Source organism: Callithrix jacchus, chromosome 9 (genome assembly GCF_049354715.1).
Source record: "Callithrix jacchus isolate 240 chromosome 9, calJac240_pri, whole genome shotgun sequence".
NCBI classification, from domain to species: domain Eukaryota; kingdom Metazoa; phylum Chordata; class Mammalia; order Primates; family Cebidae; genus Callithrix; species Callithrix jacchus.
The window spans coordinates 122,872,632-122,892,901 of NC_133510.1; the positions used below are offsets into that span (position 1 = coordinate 122,872,632).

General features: G+C 40.7%; 1 protein-coding gene across 24 annotated transcripts in view; it reads right to left on the bottom strand.

Annotated features, from left to right (window-relative positions):
* The window catches only part of CIT (citron rho-interacting serine/threonine kinase), a 190,073-nt gene that overhangs the window by 75,153 nt on the left and 94,650 nt on the right, over positions 1–20,270 (bottom strand). For 18 of the 24 annotated variants that reach the window (XM_035257795.3, XM_054238964.2, XM_035257801.3 and 15 more), the window contains 6 exons: positions 15,471–15,641; positions 15,150–15,200; positions 14,581–14,634; positions 11,204–11,344; positions 9,202–9,327; positions 5,447–5,542 (listed from right to left, as the gene is read on the bottom strand). In XM_035257795.3, coding sequence (XP_035113686.1) covers positions 5,447–5,542; positions 9,202–9,327; positions 11,204–11,344; positions 14,581–14,634; positions 15,150–15,200; positions 15,471–15,641 — 639 coding nt within the window. The remainder of the gene's footprint in view (positions 1–5,446; positions 5,543–9,201; positions 9,328–11,203; positions 11,345–14,580; positions 14,635–15,149; positions 15,201–15,470; positions 15,642–20,270) is intronic. The other 6 variants (XM_035257803.3, XM_035257805.3, XM_035257804.3 and 3 more) reach the window with 1 other exon arrangement.

Genomic DNA, 20,270 nt, shown 5'->3' on the forward strand with positions numbered 1-20,270 from the left:
AAGAGAAGCCTTTCCCAGGAGAAGAGAGATCATGTGTTCTCGGTGCTTAGAATGCCACTGTAAGCACCTACTGTTCCCAAGAGGAAACATAAAACAGTAATGGCATCACCAATCGCCAGCTTGATCTAATGTTCTTTGGGGCCCACAGAGCCCTACGAGTTGCCAAAACCACAAGCAAAAAGGAAGGAAAAAAGAAGACAACATCACAACATGTCCGAGCCTTTGACCACAGCCCTGTGTTTCTCACCACAGCGGCTCCACTCTGCTTTTCCAAAGAACACCAATGACATCAAGAAGGACAACAGGATACTGGGAATAAAGCTGAAAGAGCTGGGGTCACAGATAGGGCTAAAATCTGCCTTTCCCACAATGTCTATTGTGAAAGGACTGTCACAGCTCATGGAGACATCGTCCCTAAAAAGAGCCAGTCAGCAGGGAGGGAATCCACAGGAGAAAGAAAGGCAAGAACAGATTTCAAATAAGTCTTTAAACTAAAACTGACTGATGAAAAAAATAGAATGGAAGTTCGGAGAGAAGACCAAAAGGTGGGAACAGGGTCATGAGAGAAAGGAAGAAGCTCAAAAGGATGAGAAATGGCCCACTCTCTTGGATGTCTGAACATGATTCTAAAATTACGAGCAAGAACAGGGTAGAATCGAGGGTATGATCATAATTATTACCAAAGTGGCCTGAGAGAGGCTGGAACAGGAAACACAAAGCAGAACAGGCTTAAAAGAAATGGTTTCATAAAGATTCCAGTAGGGAAGAAAGATAGACCTTTCCTGACATTCCTTGGGATATATAAAATTTCTTTCCATCTGGAAGGTAGCAGAGACCACGTAATATCTAGACTGCATATGATTTTTATTCTGTATGAGGTGCTAAAGCAATGGAACACATTTTCAGGATGCCTTTGTTCAAATAAGACCTCAACTTTGGTAAAGAAGGATACCAATAAGAAGTAAGTGTGGGCTGGAAAGGCTACGCCTCTATCAATAATGTAGGCATTAGGCCAGGCATGGTGGCTCATGCCTGTAATCCCAGCACTTTGGGAGGCTGATACGGGTGGAGATGCTTGGGGACAGAAGTTTGAGACCAGCCTGGGCAACATAGCAAGACCCTATTTCCACAAAAAGTAGAAAAAATAGTAATTAGCTGAGCACACCTGCAGTCCCAGCTACTCAGGAGGCTAACATGGGAGGACTGCTTGAAACCAGGAGAACGAAGTCCCAGTGAGCTATGATCATGCCACTGCACTCTAACCTGGGTGATGGAGCAAGAACCTGTCTTTAAAAAAAAAAGTAGATAAATAAAAGAACGTATAGATCTCTCTTAGCTTTCATGGGGTTCAACTGGCAGAAAGATGAACAAGATGTATCGGGGAGAAGGGGAGCAAAAAGTTTGTTTGATATAAGAGATTCCACTAAAGACATCTAAATCAATTTAAGATAGAATATGGCTTTTGATAGGAACATCACTATAATAACCAAATCATAGAATATGTTTTACAAAGGATTACTTTCATCATACAAGGGTGCCAGTGGACTACCATATACATTCTCATAATTTTCTAAAACTTGAAGTACCAGGGGTCACAGGAGAACACCTTGAAGTCATTTCTGGGTGTTTTCCCATATTTCTTTCCATGGCTCACTGCAGCCTTAACCTCCTGATCACAAGTGATCCTCCCACCTTAGCCTCCCAAGTAGCTGAGACTACATGTGTGTGCCACCTGACTGGCTAATTTTTTGTAGGCAATGTGAGGAGGGTGTCTCACTTTGTTGCACAGACTGGTCTTGAATTCCTGGACTCAAGTGATCTGTCCACCCTGGCCCCCACAAAGTGCAAAAATTACAGATGTGAACCACCACGCCTGGCCTCCTATTATTTCTTTTGCTAAAAAACAACCAAAAATAACACCAGGGGTAAAAGATGCCAGGGTGGTGACAGCGATGATGCTGTGTGAGCATGTACATGTTAGCTGCTCCGAGAAAGGACTACTCAACTCTTTGGGAATACCAACCAAATTAATAACAAGATCATCACAAAAACTGAAATCCCCCTTCCATGTCTGGTTGGAAAAAGGAAGAGACAATATTCGAGATGTAATAAACAGCATCTGATTGTCAAGAACATAAGAACGAATTAAAAGCTTGATACAAATCATAATGAAAATGTGATGTGATTTTAAAAGGAAATTGATAGAGTGGCAGCCATTTCTAATAGTACAGTGGGCTACATGTCAGGCCAGCCCTTTTCTTGAAAATGATTTAAATGCTAAATAAAATATGAAAAACATTTTCCCCAAAACACCTACAAGTTGGCAAGAGAATTAGAAATTACCAAAAACAGAAGGAGGAAGAGGTAAGAAAGGATTTAACCTGAGGTATTTACTGAAGCAAATGAACTTGAGTTTCAGTTTTTATAGCCTCAATGGTCAAGAAAAGGCAGAAATCAAAGCCCTGGATCACCCACCAAGGTGGGCACACATTTTCATCCAAGGCTTCAAAGAATTTCCATTAATAATTCTTTAAGGAAAATAAAACAGTCACCATGACAAAGAGCCAAGAGAAACAACAGAGCAGAAACAGACCTGCAAATGCTTCATATGTGGAGTTGTCAGATACAGGTGATAAAATAATTATGCTCAATACATTTAAAGAAAGAAAAGTTTGGCTTGAAAATGAATGCATAGAACAGAAGATTATTGTCTTAAATAATCTAGCAAACTTGGGAAAGACCCAAATAGAATGTCTAGAAGTAAAAAGGAAAGACCCAAATAGAATGTCTAGAAGTAAAAAATATACAACCAAAATTAAAACTCAACAGAAAATTTAAAAATTAGTCAGGCCTGGTGGCACGCACCTATAATCCCAGCTACTCGGGAGGCTGAGGTGGGAGGATCGCTTAAGCCCAGGTTGCAGTGAGCTATGACTGCACCACTGCACATCAGCCTGGGTGACAGAATGAGATCCTGTCTCAAAAAAAAAGAAAAGGAACAAAAATTCAATGGGACAGCAAATTAGATTAGACACAGCTAAGAAAAAAATCACAAATTGGAAAATAAGTCAGAAGAACCTACCCAAAACATAGCACAAAAAAATAAAAAATATTTTTAAAAGCTAAATTGGAAATGATCTAACTCATGCTCCAATTCTTTTATTTTTTTCTTTTTTTGAGTCAGAGTCTCACTCAATTCCCCAGGCTGGAGTAGTGCAGTGGTGAAATCTTGGCTCACTGTAACCTCTGCTCACCAGGTTCAAGTGATTCTCCTGCCTCAGCCTCCCAAGTAGCTGGGATTACAGACGCACACCACCATGACTAGCTAATTTTTTTGTATTTTTAGTAGAGACAGGGTTTCACCATATTGGCCAGGCTGGTCTTGAACTCCTGACCTCAGGTGATCTGCCTGCCTCTGCCTCCCAAAGTGCTGGAATTACAGGCGTGAGCCACTGTGCCTGGCCCCAATCAAATTCTTAAAAGGAAAAGAGAGAAGAGAAAGGGAAAATATTTGAGATATAATGATCACTAATTTTCTAGAATTAATAAAAAGATATGAATCTATTCAAAAGCCCAGAGACCCCCATCTCTACAAAAAACACATTTTTAAAATAGCCAAGTAGGGTGGCATGTGCCTATAGTTCCATCTACTTGGGTGGCTAAGATGGGAAGATCACTTGAGCCTACTGCACTGAGCAAGACCATGTCTCTACAAAAAATAGTTTAAAAATTTTTTTAAAGCCCCGTAAATCTCAAGCAGAGAAGATAAGTAAAAAGAAATCCACTTTTTCTGTGTGTGTGTGTGACAGGTTTTCAGACTCTGTCACCCAGGCTGGAGTGCAGTGGTGCAATCTTGGCTCACTGCAACCTCCACCTCCTGGATTCAAGCAATTCTCCCATCTCAGCCTCCCAAATAACTGGGACTACAGGTGTGTGCCACCACCCCTGGCTAATTTTTGAATTTTTTGTAGACACAGGTTCTCGCCAACTTGCCCAGGCTGGTTTTGAATTCCTAGGCTCAAATGATTCACCCATCTTGGCCTCCCAAAGTCACAAAGTACTAGGATTACAAGCATGAGCCACCACACATAGCCAAGAAATCCACATTTAGACACACTACAGTAAGCCTCAGAAAAATTAAAGGCAAAGTAAAATTTTAAAGAAAAAGCCAAAGAAAAATCAAGCTACCATATGATTTGGCAATCCCACTGCAGGGTGTACACCCAAAAGAAAGGAAATCAGTGTATCGAAGAGATAACCGCACTCCCACGTTTGCTGCAGTACTATTTACAATAGCTAAGATTTGGAAACAACCTAAGTGTCCATCAACGGATGAATGGATAAAGAAACTGTGGTATATGGACACATGGCAGGGAACAACAGAAACTCGGTCGGAGAGTGGGGAGAGTGGGAGGAGCATCAGGAAGACAGGGAGAACAGCTAATGGATGCTGGGATTAAGACCTAGGTGAGGAGTTGACCTATGCAGCCAGTCACCACAGCACACATTGTTTACCTATGTGTAACAAACCTGCACATCCTGCACATGTACCCCAGAATGTAAAATAAAAGTTGAAGGGAAAAAAAAAAAAGAAAGAAAATGTGGTACATATACAACAATGGAGTACTACTCAACCATAAAAAGGAATGAGATCCACTCATTTGCAACAACCTGGATGGAACTAAAGATCATTATGTTAACTGAAATAAGCCAGGCACAGAAAAACAAACATCACATGTTCTCACTTATTTGCGGGATCTAAAATCAAATCAATTGAACTCATGGAAACAGAGTATAGAAGGATGATGGTTAACAGAAGCTGGGAAGGGTAGAAGGGGTCGTAGAGGGTAGGGATGGTTAATGGCTGTCAAAAAAATAGAAAGAGTGAGTAAGACCTAGTATTTGATAGAACAGTAGAGTGACTATAGTCAATAGTAACTTAATTGTATATTTTAAAATAACTTAAAGAATGTAATTGGATTATTTGTAACTCAAAGGATAAATGCTTGAAGGGATGGATACCCCATTCTCTATGATGTGCTTATTTCACATTGCATGCCTGTATCAAAACATCTCGTGTATCCCATAGATACACCTACTATGTACCCATGAAAATTAAAAATGTTTAAAAATTGAAAATTAAAAAAAGAGAAAATGAATTATAGAAATGATCATGGATTCAATAACAATGAATTTTAAAAATTATTTTAAAGATAAAATTGGGATAAATGATGGCCACATTAAAAAAAATTTTTTTTTTTAGAACTTCAGATTTCCAATCCTTCATATAAGGAACACCCTGAAATCTCCCACCATGGAGTAAAGACAGTATTCACCCCAAACAGTAGTTTGGTCTAGCAAGAAGTGGCCGAAAGCGCCCAGGAAGAGATGGGAGCTACATGGTACTACAGGAGGAAGGCCAAGGAAGATCAGAAAGTGTCTTTACTTTAATTTTTTCCTCGTAGTGCTGCTCTTTCTGTTTCAGGTGCACTTCTAGGTGCTGGGCTGAGACTTGGGCCTCCCGATGCTTCTCTTCGAGCTCCTAGACACAAAAGAAAAGACAGTCAGGTGTGCAGAGGGAAGGACATAGCCAGTGCAAGTTAGACATTCACAGGAAATATGACTTTGGTACAGGTACCACAGGTAACGGGCATCTGGTCCTCCATTACTAGCCTAAGGCTCTTGGGAAGGAAACCACCACCGTGCCTTGGCCCTGGGTTTTCCAAGTCCAAGTATTGCACACACATACACACATAGCTGGTGGGCTGTGAGGCCCAGGACCACAAATACATCAGTGTGACAGGTCAAACAAAGGCAGCTCTTCATCTTTGCATAGAGAAATAAGAGTAACAAGGCAACATTGGAAAGTTTAGTACATGACAAAGCCCTGACCACTATCTTGAACCTCAGGCCATTTTCACTGTGATGACAGCCTTAAACGAGAAAAGTCATTTTAATATATTATTATGATTTTTAACAATACTTTAGTATTTTCCTCATTAACAAAATTGTTGCTCAAGAACCCTAGCTAAAAAGAAAAACTAATGTTACGATTCAAGCACTTCAAATTTTGAATGATTATTTTAACTGACTGGTAAGTGGCACATGTGACTATCTGCAGATGTCCATGTGATATAATGTTCATATGATACAATGCAAATGAGGACAAAGCCACATAGACAATACACTGATAATAATGACATAAAAATGTACACAGACACATTAAAGATTAGAAGACAATTTGGAGTAATAGAAATAGTCTACATTTAAGGTTCTATTCATTCTTTTATTGTTAACTTTCCAGCCTGTTTTGTTTTGTTTTGTTTTGTTTTGTTTTGTTTTGTTTTGTTTTGTTTTGTGATGGAATTTCACTCTTGTTGTCCAGGTTGGAGAGCACTGGCACAATCTTGGCTCACTGCAACCTCCGCCTCCTGGGTTTAAGCAATTCTCGTGTCTCAGCCTCCTGAGTACCTGGGATTACAGGCATGTACCACCACGCCCAACTAATTTTTGTATTTTTAGTAGAGACAGGGTTTCACCATGTTGGTCAGGCTGGTTTCAAACTTCTGACTTCAGGTGATCCACCCGCCTCAGCCTCCCAAAGTACTGGGATTACAGGCATGAGCCACCACACCTAGCCAAGTTTCCAGCTTTTAAGCAAAATTGTAATTCACCTAAAAATTACAGCAGTTCATTTGCCAATGTTTTATAAACTGACCTTATAAAAGGCAGCATTCAATTTACTAAAACATTCTGTAAATGCACAGATAGCTACATCTATATTAATTCTTACGAATCTGGACCCATCAGTTAATTATTAATATCAAGTCATTACTCCAAGTTTTCATCTCTTTATACCATTATGAAATTTTTTTTGAAGTGGAAGCAATTATGAGGGTTTTGAAGAATGAGGAAATTATATAGGATATGTTCATAAAATGGGGGTGAGAAAGTACTTTGAGATTCACACGCACTTAAAATGTTAGTGATTAAGCTTTTGAAATTCTAAAGTCTACAAGCAACGGCTTTGCTTTGAGGGCCAATCTCAAGTTCAATCTTAAGGCCAGGTGCACAAGATCTACTGCAATTCAACAGATGTGATCTTGAACAGTTGAAAGTAAAAAGGATTAAGAAAAACATATTTTAAAGGGTTCGATATGTACTTGGCTAAGGGATCTCTTGCAATAACTTCTTTTATTAAAGCAAAAGACTCTATCATTATCTGCTTTGAAAGTTCTAATCAGAATAGCGAATATTTAAAAGCCAGTGACATTTGGGGCTCTATGTTCAGGCACCATCATTACATAACAGTACTAAGGACCCCTCTTTGCCCATATCCTAGATACTTTGCAGCCTAAGCACAGGGTTCTTGAGCAAAAGGCACCTTCAAATAAATGAAGTCACAACCACAAACGTACTCCAGCAGGTGGCAAGATACACTCAGACAAAGAAATTCACTTATTTTTCCTTTATGTTAGAAATCATTTGATAATCATCTTTTTTTTTTTTTCCAGTTTCAGTCTTCATAAGATAACACAGGAATGGAAATCAGAATCTAAAATTAGGTCAAAAACACTCAGGTATCTGAGACTGACAACTTTAAGACCAAATTTCTGGTCTATTTGTGAATGGGGGTTTATAACACATAATCCAAGAATGCAGAACTCTCTACTCCTCCATTTTAATTGTGAGTGAACCTTAGGAAGAGCAGATATTCTAAAAATCTGACTTCTTGGTGGTTTGGCATTTTTTGTTGTTGTTGTCATTTTTCAAACATATATTTTCTAGATGTATTGGATCAACTCTTCAGTCCTGTTATGCAAATACTGTTGTTTGCTGCTTAAGTTCCAGCTCCTAGAACAGTGCCTGGCACATAGTAGAAGCTCATTAAATATTTGTTGAATGAATGAATGAACACATCACCATTAAACAGAGAAACACTTTGCAACCACAAGAGAGTTAACCACTTCGTTTATACCAAGCAAGGGACAGCAGCGGTGGGATCTCAGTGGGATCTAATTTTATACTCATGATAAAATTCAAACACTTGACAATAGCCAAGAGAAACTTTGATGACAGAACAAGAGAACAGAAAGGGTAGACTAACAGTCACATTTGTCTTTGTGTGCAGACATATATACAAAGACTGGGTGTCACTGCAAAACAATTTAACCCATTTTTCTTTTACCTGTTGGTTCAAGAACATCCATATATTTATAAATATACACAAACAGAAATGTAAAGTTTTAAACAGTTTGATTTGGTATTAAGTATAGGCCTCTTAGTTGGCCATTCTGGAATTCCAATAGCTGCTGATGACTCATTTCCCAGAAGTGATGTGAAGAGAGATGAAGTGGCCTGCTCATCACCTTGCCTCCTTAGGGTGGAGAGGAATGACCAGTGACTTCAGAGTCTCTCCCCAGGTGGGATATGAATGGACTCCAAGTCATCCCTGAGTCTCAAACGTGACGTCAAATTTCTGGCTGTGGGACTGAGGTCCAAGTAGAGCCCTTCAAAGGTGCTGTCTTCCACCCTAACAAGGGCAAAACGTCGACACATCTGCAAATACCACCTGAGCCTTCCTTGATCAAGTAAATTTGGTCATCAGAGCCTGAGACAGAATCAGGATGACTACAGACCCTAAAAAAAGACCTGCTATATCTAAGGAAATTGAAAAAGAAATAATAATAATAACCAACCGTAGCAGAGAAAATGAGTGGGTGAACATGGATCTATGACAAATACTACTCCTAGCAAAACAATTCTGTATGACTAATTGCTTTCTTCTCTAAAAGCAGGAATCTGAATTTCAGTCTCAAAGGTCTAAACCCCTACAGCTTTTTAAATTGGCATTGCAAAGTTGACAACCATCCAAAACTCTGCTGATAGAAGTATGTCAACACTCCTATAAAAATGTATTGAAAATAATAGATGCATGTTCTACTTTAAAAAAAAAAAAATGCCAGGCTGTAGCAAAGAGAGCAAAAAATGATATTTACGGATCTGTTACCAGTGATGAAATGTCCATCATGTGGTTATTCACACTACTCTACGATGCAGCATATGCTGAAACCACCTCACTTAATTCATCTACTTGGAGATACCTCCCTTATTATGGTGGTTAATTCTTCTTCTTACCCCCTTCCCTCTGCAACCTCTAACCTCTTATCTTTTAACTTTGCGACTTTCATTCCTGCTCACCAGAATTTTATCAGCCATCTGCTGGATCTGTTGGGATTTTGTCTGGATGTCATCCTTCAGTCTGTTTTCTCTACGCTCCATGGTCTCTAGTCTCTTTACCTTGTTCTCCAGAGAATGGCGGCGTTCCTGTAGATCATGAATCAATCAGAGAGTTTTAATGGAGTAACCGCTATGGGCATAACACCTGCACCGAGGGAAAGAGCCCTCAGGAAGCATACACTCGAGTCAGGAAGAAAAGTCTCAGGCACCCAAAGCAACAGCAGAGAAAATAAGCCTCTACAATCCAGGTACTCAGTTGTGTAGGTTACAAGAGTGCATTCATTCATTCAAATATTTACCAAGCACCTACTATCTGCAAAGTGCCACGTTAGGCATCACGGAAAATACAGAGGAAGATGGCATCATTCCTGCCCTTGGAGGAGATAAGACAAACACAAATAATCATAATATAGGTTAAGAGGAGGAAGAACCATAAAGCAAAGAGGTACCAAGTGCTGCAGGAGGTTGTGGGCAGGAAAGAGGACTTTGAATTGGACAGTTGAGCAAAGACATCAGAATGGCATGAGCTCTGGAGAGGGGTGGTATATGGTGTTTTGCAGTGGGAAGACAGGAGAGGAGGGGGAAGATGTTTCGGACAAAGGGAAGCACATTCACAGAAACACAGCAGAAGTCAAGAACCAGTTTGGGCCCCAAGTGAAGCCTAGAATGGTTACCGCACAGGACGTGTTAAGAGGAAGAGCAGGTGAAAAGCAGAAAGGTCAAAGGTTCAGGGTTTCAAGTACCCGGTTCAGGGGTGCATCTGAGCATTCTAGAACCCCTGAAAGGTTTGGGATGGGGCAGGGAATTCTGCGAAATCTGGTCCTTGAGGTCCATGAATCTTTCACTAAGTGAGCTAGCTGGAAGGAAGGAGAAGCTGGAGACAGATGGCCAAGAAATTATTAAATATACTCAGCTAAGAGGAGAGGCCCTGGAGTATAAGGAGGGCTACAGAAATGGGAAGCAGGAGATGAACAGGAGAGACACAGTATGGCTGCATTTACAGGATGGAGGGACTCACTGAATAGCGGGGTCCAGAAAAGAGGACATGACACCAAGGTTTCAAGCCTAGAATGACCAGATGAATGATGGTGGCCCTGCCTGGCATGAGGAAAGTGAGAAGGGAAACCAGCTTGCTAGGGAAGAGACTGAGTTCATTCTAAATCTGATGTACCAATTCGGACATTCATTTGGAATTTAGGGGAGCTGGGGGAAAATGCAGACGAATGTGGGTGAGGATGGCCCCAAAGAGACATGTACCAGGAGGTTCACACCAAGAATGTGACGGGGAAAAGCAAAGGACCCAGCAATAGGAGGAGGGTGAAATTGACTATGGCATGCCCCTTCTGTGGGACAAACACCAAGGGGCTGGAGGAGGCAGACATGAGTACAGGAGAAGAATCGCTTTTTATCCTATATTCTTCTGCACTGTTTTAAGTTTTTTACAATGAAAAAAAGGCACTAATATGGTTCTGGTAAAATTATACAAATGATTTCAACAACAACAACAACAACAAAGAATTTGAAGTAGAGAAGAGGCCCAAAAATACAGATCTGAGAGTCGTCGACACACAGGTAATAGGTAAAGCCTTGGAAATTAATATGCGATTAATATCATGGAGGGGAAAGGCAAGGAAAAAACAGAGGGAAGAGAAGGAAAAACCCAGTGATGGCGCTTCAGTTAACCTATAAAAATATAAATTCTCCCAGATTAGTGAGTAGGTCAGAGGAAAATAAATAGCAGGAAAAAAGCTTTTAGGAAGACATCTTTCTACTTGAAGCTGCTATGACAAATCTTTCTTCCCCTTGGGGGGAAGTGATTCCAAGCCTCTCAGGTTTCAAAGGGATCTTCAGAGGGGAAAGCAGCTTGGTCAAACATAAGCCAGGGATGGTGTGGCAGTTTCCTTCCTTGGGCACAGCCAAAGGCCGAGGCCGCTGGGGCCTGGGCTAGAGGTTCCCTGCTCACCTCGGCTTCCACCAGCTTCTTTCTGATGCCTTCAGAAGAATCCTCTCGGTTCTGCAGTTTCTCCAGCTCCCTCTCAGCTCGCTCCTTTGCCTGGCGAATATTCTGCAGCAGCTCGGTGGCCTCTGTGCTGGCTTTTACAGCCTAAGAGGAGAGAAGGAACAGGAGATAGGTGGCTGAATTTATTAATATAAAAAGACGGTAACAGTGCGTTCTGCACATGTATCCTGGAACTTTTAGTTTTAAAAAAAAAAGATGGCAATAGTGTTCTAAATTTTAAAAAGCAGGTAATACTGAGTTTACCATTTGTCAAAACATACACATATCCATTTTATTCTGTATTTCATTATTCTAAGGTGTACTTTTTTTTTTAACATCACTGAATTTGAAATGCATCTTACAATTAAAATTGATGCTTTTTTTTTTCTTGGGGTATTTAAGATAATGGTGTATCTGATAATCATTAGCATCTTCGATTCGATGCAACACAGTGAATGAAAATAGAAAGAAATACATGGATTGATGTATTTGCCAGGTATCAATGTATCAATGTATTTGCCTTTAAGCATTAATTTTCTCCTTATTTTAATCATCTCATTTGTTAATGTTACTATGGGAAATATTGGGATATACTGGGTTAAAACAAATATATCATTCAAATGAATTCACCTGTCTTTTGTTTTTTGTTTTTTGAGACAGAGTTTTGCTCTTTTTGCCCAGGCTGGAGTGCAGTGGTGCTATCTCGGCTCACTGCAACCTCTGCCTCCCAGTTCAAGTGATTCTCCTGCCTCAGCCTCCCAAGTAACTGAGATTACAGGCATGCGCCACCACGCCTGGCTAATTTTGTATTTTTAGTAGAGACAGGGTTTCTCCATGTTGATCAGGTTGGTCTCAAACTGCTGACCTCAGGTGATCCGCCTGCCTCAGCCTCCCAAAGAGCTGGGATTACAGGCATGAGCCACCATGCCTGGCCTGTTTTTGCTGTTTTTAAATGTGGCTAGAAAATTTTTAATGACATCTATGAGTAATATTTGTGACTCCCTCACACTTTGATTAGCAAGCACAATTCTAGATAGACGTGTGCATCCTCTCACTAGCTTCTAGCTAAAGAGGGCCATGATGGCTTTCATTAGCAGGCTCAAGAATAAGGAAGCAGGGGGCAAAGAGTAAGTAAGCAAAATGTGGTATATCTAGGAAATGGAATAAGATTCAGCCTTAAGAAGGAAGGAAATTCTAGGCTGGGCATAGTGGCTCACATCTGTAATCCCGGCACTTTGGGAGGCTGAGGCGGGCGGATCACAAGGTCTGGAGTTCAAGACCAGCCTGGCCAACATGGTGAAACCCTGTCTCTACTAAAAATACAAAAAAGCCAGGTGTGGTGGCGCACACCTGTAGTCCCAGCTACTTGGGAGGATGAGGCAGAAGAAGCGCCTGAACCCGGGAGGCAGAGGTTGCAGTGAGCTGAGATCAGGCCACTGCACTCCAGCCTGGGTGACAGAGCAAGACTCTAAAAAAAAAAAGAAAAGGAAATTCTGATACATGCTACAACATGAATGCAACTTTAGGACATTATGCTAAATGAAATAAGCCAGTCACAAAAGGACAAATACTGTATGATTCCAGTTATATGAGGTACATAAAGTAGTCAAAACCATAGAAATATAAAGTAGAAACGTAACAGAGGAATGAGAGGAATTCAGGTTTGGTGGTTATAGGGTTTCAGTGGAACAAGACGAAAACGTTCCAGAGATCCATTGCCCAGTAATGGGAATAAACTTAGCACAACTCAACTGTACACTTAAAAATGATTAAGATGGTAATTTAATGTTATGTGGTTTTTTTTTTTTAACCGCAATTTTAAAAAAGGAAGAGGAAGAAGAGCTGTATTAAACCAAGCCAGCAAACACATTCCCAAACATTCTCCACGCCAAAGGTATGTCCCACAACCACAGTCATTCTGGCCCTTCCATTAAGCATTTCCAATGTTTGACTAAAGGAAGAGCTTGAAAACTGCTCTTAAATGTTCTCACCACAAAAGAAAAAAAAAGAAGAATGTGAGGTGATGGATCTGTTAGCTGGCTTGACGTAATCATTTCACAATGCGTGTGTGTGTGTGTGTGTGTGTGTGTGTGTGTATATATATATATATATATATATATATACCAAAACATCACATTGCATACCATTAGTATATGCAATTATTTGCCAACTATACCTTAATGAAGCTAGGAAAAAATTAATAAAAATTTTAAAAACAAGATAAAATGGTCAGGTATAGCGGCTCGTGCCTGTAATCCCAGCATCTTGGGAAGTCACGGTAGGTGGATCACTTGAGTCCAGGCATTTGAGACCAGCCTGGGCAAAAAGGCAAAATCCTATCTCTATAAAAAATATAGAAACTCAGCTGGGCGGAGTGGTGCACACCTATAGTCCCAGCTACTTAGGAGGCATAGGTGGGAGGGTCACCTGAGCCTGGGAAGTCAAGGCTGCGGTGAGCCATGATCATGTCCTGCACTCCAACCCAAGTGACAGAGACCCTGTCTCAAAAAAATTAAATAATTTGGCCAGGCACAGTGGCTCATGCCTGCAATCCCAGAACTTTGGGAGGCTGAGCTGCGCAGATCACCTAAAGTCAGGAGTTTGAGACCAGCCTGACCAACTTGGTGAAACCCCGTCTCTACTAAAAACACAAAAATTAGCTGGGAGTAGTGACGGGTGCCTGTAATCCCAGCTACTGTGGGGATGGGCTGAGGCGGGAGAATCCTTGAACCCGGAAGACAGAGGTTGCAATAAGCCGAGATCACACAACTGCACTCCAGCCTAGGCAACAGAACGAGCCTCCATTTCAAAAAAAAAAACCTTTTTCTTAATTAAATAATTAAACAATAAAATAAAAGGTGGGCCGTTAGCACAACCTTTGCAGGATGCTATAAACCGAAACCACGCCCCTCCCCAATCACGTGACAACCCCATGGATCCTCCAGCCTTCTGAGGGGCAGGCCTCCGGCTGGCAGAAAACAGTCTGGGTGGGGAAGTGCTTCTCTTACAAATGTGGATAAATGAGGTGCCAGGCCCCTTGAGGCGAGAGATGCAGGCCTCTTGGGTTCTGTCGTAGTATAATTAGAACTTTTACTTGAGAGTCTCACACAGCTTGGTTTTTAAAAATAAACACTGCTGACATGTCTCAAAAGGAAAAACTATATTCAGAACTCTGATATTTTCAGGTAATCGCTCACTCCCCCTTCATTTTCCTCAGCGCTGAGTGACTAATTCTGTTTCTTTCATCTTTCGTGCTCTGGGACAAGGCAAAGAAAGATGTTTGGAAAGGAGGTGGTGGTGGGGTGGGGGGGTAAGTTCCTGAAAAATCACCTCGGGCTTACCTTCTCCAGTTTCTCTTGGAGCTCCTGAATTTTGAGCTGCTGCTCAGCATTGATCTATAATTAAAATCCCAGGAAATAAAGCAAAAGGCAAATTGGCATTAACAATCTTGCTACATTTATTGCAGTCCCAGTCTCCTGAGGTTTCTATGGGGTCTTTTTCTTTGGGTTTCCAGAACCTACTAATGGAGAGGAAGAACAGTGGCCTCTCAGGGAAGACTCTGTCCCAGTGCAAAGCTCCATGTTGATGATGTATATAGGACAGCAACATACAAATGGCCAAAAGAGAATCAAAGTCACTCAGTGCTTTAAGATAATAAGAATTTTCATATTATGTTGTACTAAGTATCTGGGTTTGTTGCTGTGGGCAAACATGACAAAAATGAGCTGTCTTTTACCTCTTTTAGAGCCATAATTAAAGCCAAATGTGGTCACCCAAAGGGGAATATCAAAATAAGCCTCAATGAGAGGTCTCTATTCACTGATGAAGATCATTCTTCATCAATGATGGGCCACTGAAAAAAGTTATCTACCCCAAATATTAATAGCAAAACCAATCATGGAAAGTGTACCTTCTCCAGCTTAGCATATTCTCCCACCTCCGGCTTCCCTTGATCCTTAGCCTGTAATTAAAAAGATACAACATATTGGGAGATCTCAACAACCTAAAATTCTTGTAGATGACCTGTTATACTTTCTTGGGCTTTGTGACCAAGATAATAATAATACATAATAATAATATGATCTTCTGTAAATAATGACGAAGAGTTTTCCAAGGTATCCTATTATTTCTCAAACTAGGTTATTTCTCATTAGACTAGGTTCTCCTCTTTCGTGCTAAGATCATGTATGATTTTACCCAAGAAGCACCCTCCTGGAGGGTGGCTGACTACCTTCAGTAGTTTATGCTGACATTCTGTTGCTTTCCGCTTGAATTCTTCGGCAGCGAGCCGAGACTCTCTCAGCTCTGATTCGTAGAGATCACTCCGTCTTCTTGCTGAGACAAGGTCCTCTTCCAACTGATTCATCATCAACCTCATTTCTTCCACTTGAGCCTGGTACTCCTAAAGAGCAGGCAATGAAATAAAAGTGAACTTTAGAACTCCGAAAAGAATAGGCAGGCAGTGAGGGTGGAAGAGTATTAACCACACAGGGAAGATGCACAGTGAAGAGGATTGGCAAAGAAAAGGCCTACAGACCTAGAGAGGAGGAGAACAGAAAGATGGACCCCGAACAAGGCCCTGAGTAGGCAAAGGCGAGGAGTGCGGAGTGAAGATGACGGAGAAAAAAATATTAAACCTTAAAACCATTTTGGCCAGGCACGGTGGCTCATGCCTGTAATCCCAGCACTTTGGGAGCCCAACATGGGCGGATCACGAGGTCAAGAGTTTGAGACCAGCCTGACCATCATGGTGAAACCCCATCTCTACTAAAAATACAAAAATTAGCTAGGCATGGTGGCACACTGTCATCCCAGCTATACAGGAGGCTGAGGCAGGAGAATCACTTAAACCCAGGAGGCAGAAGTTGCGTTGAGCCGAGATCATGCCATTGCACTCCCAGCCTGGGCAACAGAGTGAGACTGCAACTCAAAAAATAAAATAAAATAATAACCTGTTTTAATGTAGAGTATGTGTCATTAGTAAAACCACTGGGAACGGTACAATTTACACATGCAAATCACACCACATAATATACACAGAACCTTAAGGCCTAACACAGGAGAGCCGAAAGGGATGTTCTTTAAACAAGGATAAACTGCTTACGTGTAGTTTTCCACCAAGGGTAATCATTTATATAGATATGTCCTTTAGAAGTCATATGATCCTAACACAAATTAGATATGGTACTAGTTTTAAAATTAACCTTTCAGACAGCACAAGAGGGTAATTGAAAATCTCAGTGGAAAGAATTCTGGAAGGTGAAACTCATCATGTCAGTTTCTCACCATTAATTTTTCTGGGCCCAAAACTGAATGATGACCGTAACATTGCTGTTGCAATGCAAGTCACCCTGAAATTTGGAAGAGTCACAAAACACTGGCTTCGGTCAAATTAACTTGTGAGAAAAATTCCAAGGAAAGAACTCTCCTGTTCCCTTGAGCAAACCCTCTAACGTGATCCAAACAGCCCAATCTTTTCCAAAATGCATTTCTAAAATCAAAACATTTAAATTTAAGTTTCTCAGAATTTAGTTTACCAGAAGAAATCACCAGTGATTTTGAAAACTTTTAAACAAAGTATAAAAATATTCTGTGTTAGCAAAATCAAGGGTAAGTATAAGGATTATGAATGAGTGTTTACGTAATCCAAGGTGCCTGGCAGGCTGAGAAGAGAGATACAAAATGAAACGCACAAGGAATTGAATCAAGAATGTCTTTGAAAATCATAATATTCAATAACATCTCTGAGATCCATTCTCCCAAGAAATAATTGGTGAGGAATATTTGAATATTTCACCCAAGAAATAATTGATTAAGCAAGGATATTCTTTTAAATGATAAATTGCAATTTTTAAATAATAGGGTATAAAGGAAACCTTTTATCCCATTGTAACACGTGATCCCCTAGGGCGTATTAAAGGGGAGGTGCTGCTCTTATGAAGATTGGATGGCTTCCATGCAAGCACATCTCTCCCTATATTATCTGTAAAGGAGAAAGGAAAAAAACAGCCCAAATGAAACATGGGTCTCACTCCCACCTAAAAACATACTGTTATTTAAGGTCAATCCTCAGAATCATGGGGTGTACAGGTTTCCTGGGCTATGCATACTAAGCAGGTGATGCTGGATTATATAACCAAAGGTGTTTATAACCTGCTCACAATTATCTAAACTCCCAGGGCAGGCCAGGCATAGAGGCTCACGCCTGTAATCTCAGCACTTTGGGAGGCCAAGGTGGGCGGATCACTTGAGGTTAGGAGTTCGAGACCAGCCTGGCCAACATGGTGAAACCCTGTCTCTACAAAATATATAAAAGTTAGCCAGGCATAGTGGTGGGGCCTGTAATCTCAGCTACTTGAGAGGCTGAGACAGGAGGATCACTTGAACCCGGGAGGCAGAGGTTGCAGTGAGCTGAGATTATGCCACTGTACTCTAGTGTGGACAACAGAGCAAGCCTCCAACTCAAAATAAATAAATAAATAAAAATAAACTCACAAGGCAGAACATGAGCTATGTGTGAAATAGTGCATTGGTTTTTCTAGACCCCTCAACTAGGGCTACATTATGGCTTTCAAAACTGTGAGCACTGAGCCTTCCTTGCCTTCCTCCATAAAAATAAACATTAAAAATTACATTTTGCAATTGTGCCCCTATAAATGCAAAAAATATTATCATGAAAACAGTGTCTCTGACTTAAGCCCAATTTTTTTCTTCTGACGAAAAAATTAAAACATGTTGTTATGAGACCCTAAAAGTAAAGTGGTCCCTGGATACCATGCCTGCTAGAGCTAAAGGGAAAGCTAGCCCTGGCTACAGGCATCAACACCAAATCGTGAGTATCTTTTGTCCTCAAGCTCCCTTTTCTTTCTTGAATTTATGTCGGCGAGAAGGGAATGTAATTTTTGTGTTTTGTCAAGAGTAAGGACAGAGTGTCTGTTCCTTTCCCTCAACATCTCTCTTCCCTGAGCTGTCAGCACGTAAGAGGGAGGAAGGCAGGAACCTGGCAACCACTCTGTCAGCTCTCCAAGCTCTCGGGGCACCCAGCCTGCTACAAGCAGCAAAAGAAAATCCTAACTCGTTTGTGGATCCTTTGATATTGTGCTGGATACTTTAAGGAAATCCTATAAATCTAGTAGCCAACCAAATCCCTGCTTTGTGAGAAACCTGAGAGGTGATCGTCCCATCTGTTTGCAAGATCAGCTGAGAGATAGCTGTCGTATCTCAGGATGGAATGAAAGACTGGTGGGTATGAGTCAGGTCAGAATGGGGAATTCCAGCCAGGTTTCAAGGCCTACCTAACCCAAGTCTTCTGAATGGAGTTTCAGAATTTTGTGGGGAGGAAGGATCAGGTATGTTCCTATTCACTCAGAAATCCTGGAACACAAGTGCCTTCTGTGTTACCCACACTTTTGTCTCCTTTCCTGCGTGGGGGAGCAATGAAGAAGCTGAAATTGCTAGTAATGGTCTATGAATCACACTTTCACATGAGACTTTAAGGTGTTTTTCTTTTAAACCAAATGTAAATACTCTAGAGGGGGTAGCTAGGTGGAAGGAAAATATTTTTAAAAAATAAAGAGCTGGCTGGGCACAGTGGCTCATGCCTCATCTCTACTAAAAATACAAAAATTAGCCAGGCATGGTGGCATGAGCCTATAATCCCAGCTACTCAGGAGGCTGAGACAGGAGAATGGCTTGAACCCAGGAGGTGGAGGTTGCAGTGAGCTGACATTGTGCCACTGCACTCCTGCCTGGGCAAACAGAATGAGACTCCATCTTAAAATAATAATAATAATAATAACAAAGAGCCATACAGAAAGTTAGATTTTAAGAGAAAGTAGGGAACAAATCCCAAGTCTGCAAGAAACCAATATGCCATAAACCAAATACTGAAAGTTTGCTGCAAGCATTAAAAGCTTTCTCCTGATCTGCAAACATCCTGCTCTCACAAAACTCACCAAAAGTCATAAAATAAATCCTTCTTCCGATGAAAAATAAAATCTGAAACCACTAAGTTTTCTTCCCCACAATGGAACTTTGAACAGTCATTAAATCTAAGACTCCACATGCATGCCAACTGTGGTATGAATCATAAAAGACATTCCTTTGAACTCAACCCCCAACATACACCTTTTCAAAATGTCCTGATAATTCTGTTTCTAAGGAATCTATGGACACTAGCTGCTCCCTCTGGTGGCCAAACGCAGCTTTCATTTCCCCAGGATGTCACTAAAAGTAAATTTCCAGGCATGTGGAACTAATGGGAGAAAATGATTCCTACCTCTTGAAACTTTTAGGATGAAAAACTATGTTGATAAAAGGAGCACGAGTCAACTGTCAAAGCAGATTTCTCAAAGCCTATGTGCAGCCTTCAAAACCTCTAAGATTGTATTATTCGAAGATCTGATCATCCTTTTCCAGGTTTCCTTCCTATCCACATTCATTTATAAGGTTTTTATCAGGTTTTAAGAGGATATTAACCGATCACAACTTTAGAATATTCAGATGATAAATATATTAAGCCAACAAACCGCCAAAGACAGTAATTCTTTTTTTAAAGAGTAGATGGATAGTTATTTGCAGGAGTTTCTTGCATTAGTTCCAGCCAGATGGCTAGGTTGGTGCTACCCAGAGACAGAAATGTTCATTTCCACCAATGTTTCCATTAGATTTTCTGAAGTGAATGAGAGTTGCCTGGCAGCTGATAGTTCAGCTCTCCAATTGCTCACTGCCATCTCTTCATTAAAGTTTCTATTTACAATTGTTCAAAAGACAAAAAATCCATGCTAAAAAGGAAACAATGAGGCAATACAAAAATGAGCCATTTAGAAAAACCCATTTAGAAAGAAAAAAAAAGTGTGGGCTTTTTAAAGGTCTCCATTCTCCTTTCTGAAGAGAGGGACAGCTTTCTGCACTCAGATAGGCAGTGTTAATCCTGACTCAGCCAGAATGGCTCCAACTTCTCTTCTAGAATATTTCGGTATACAAGTAAAACTATGAATTAGACTGGCTTCTCTCAAAAACTTAAAGTGCA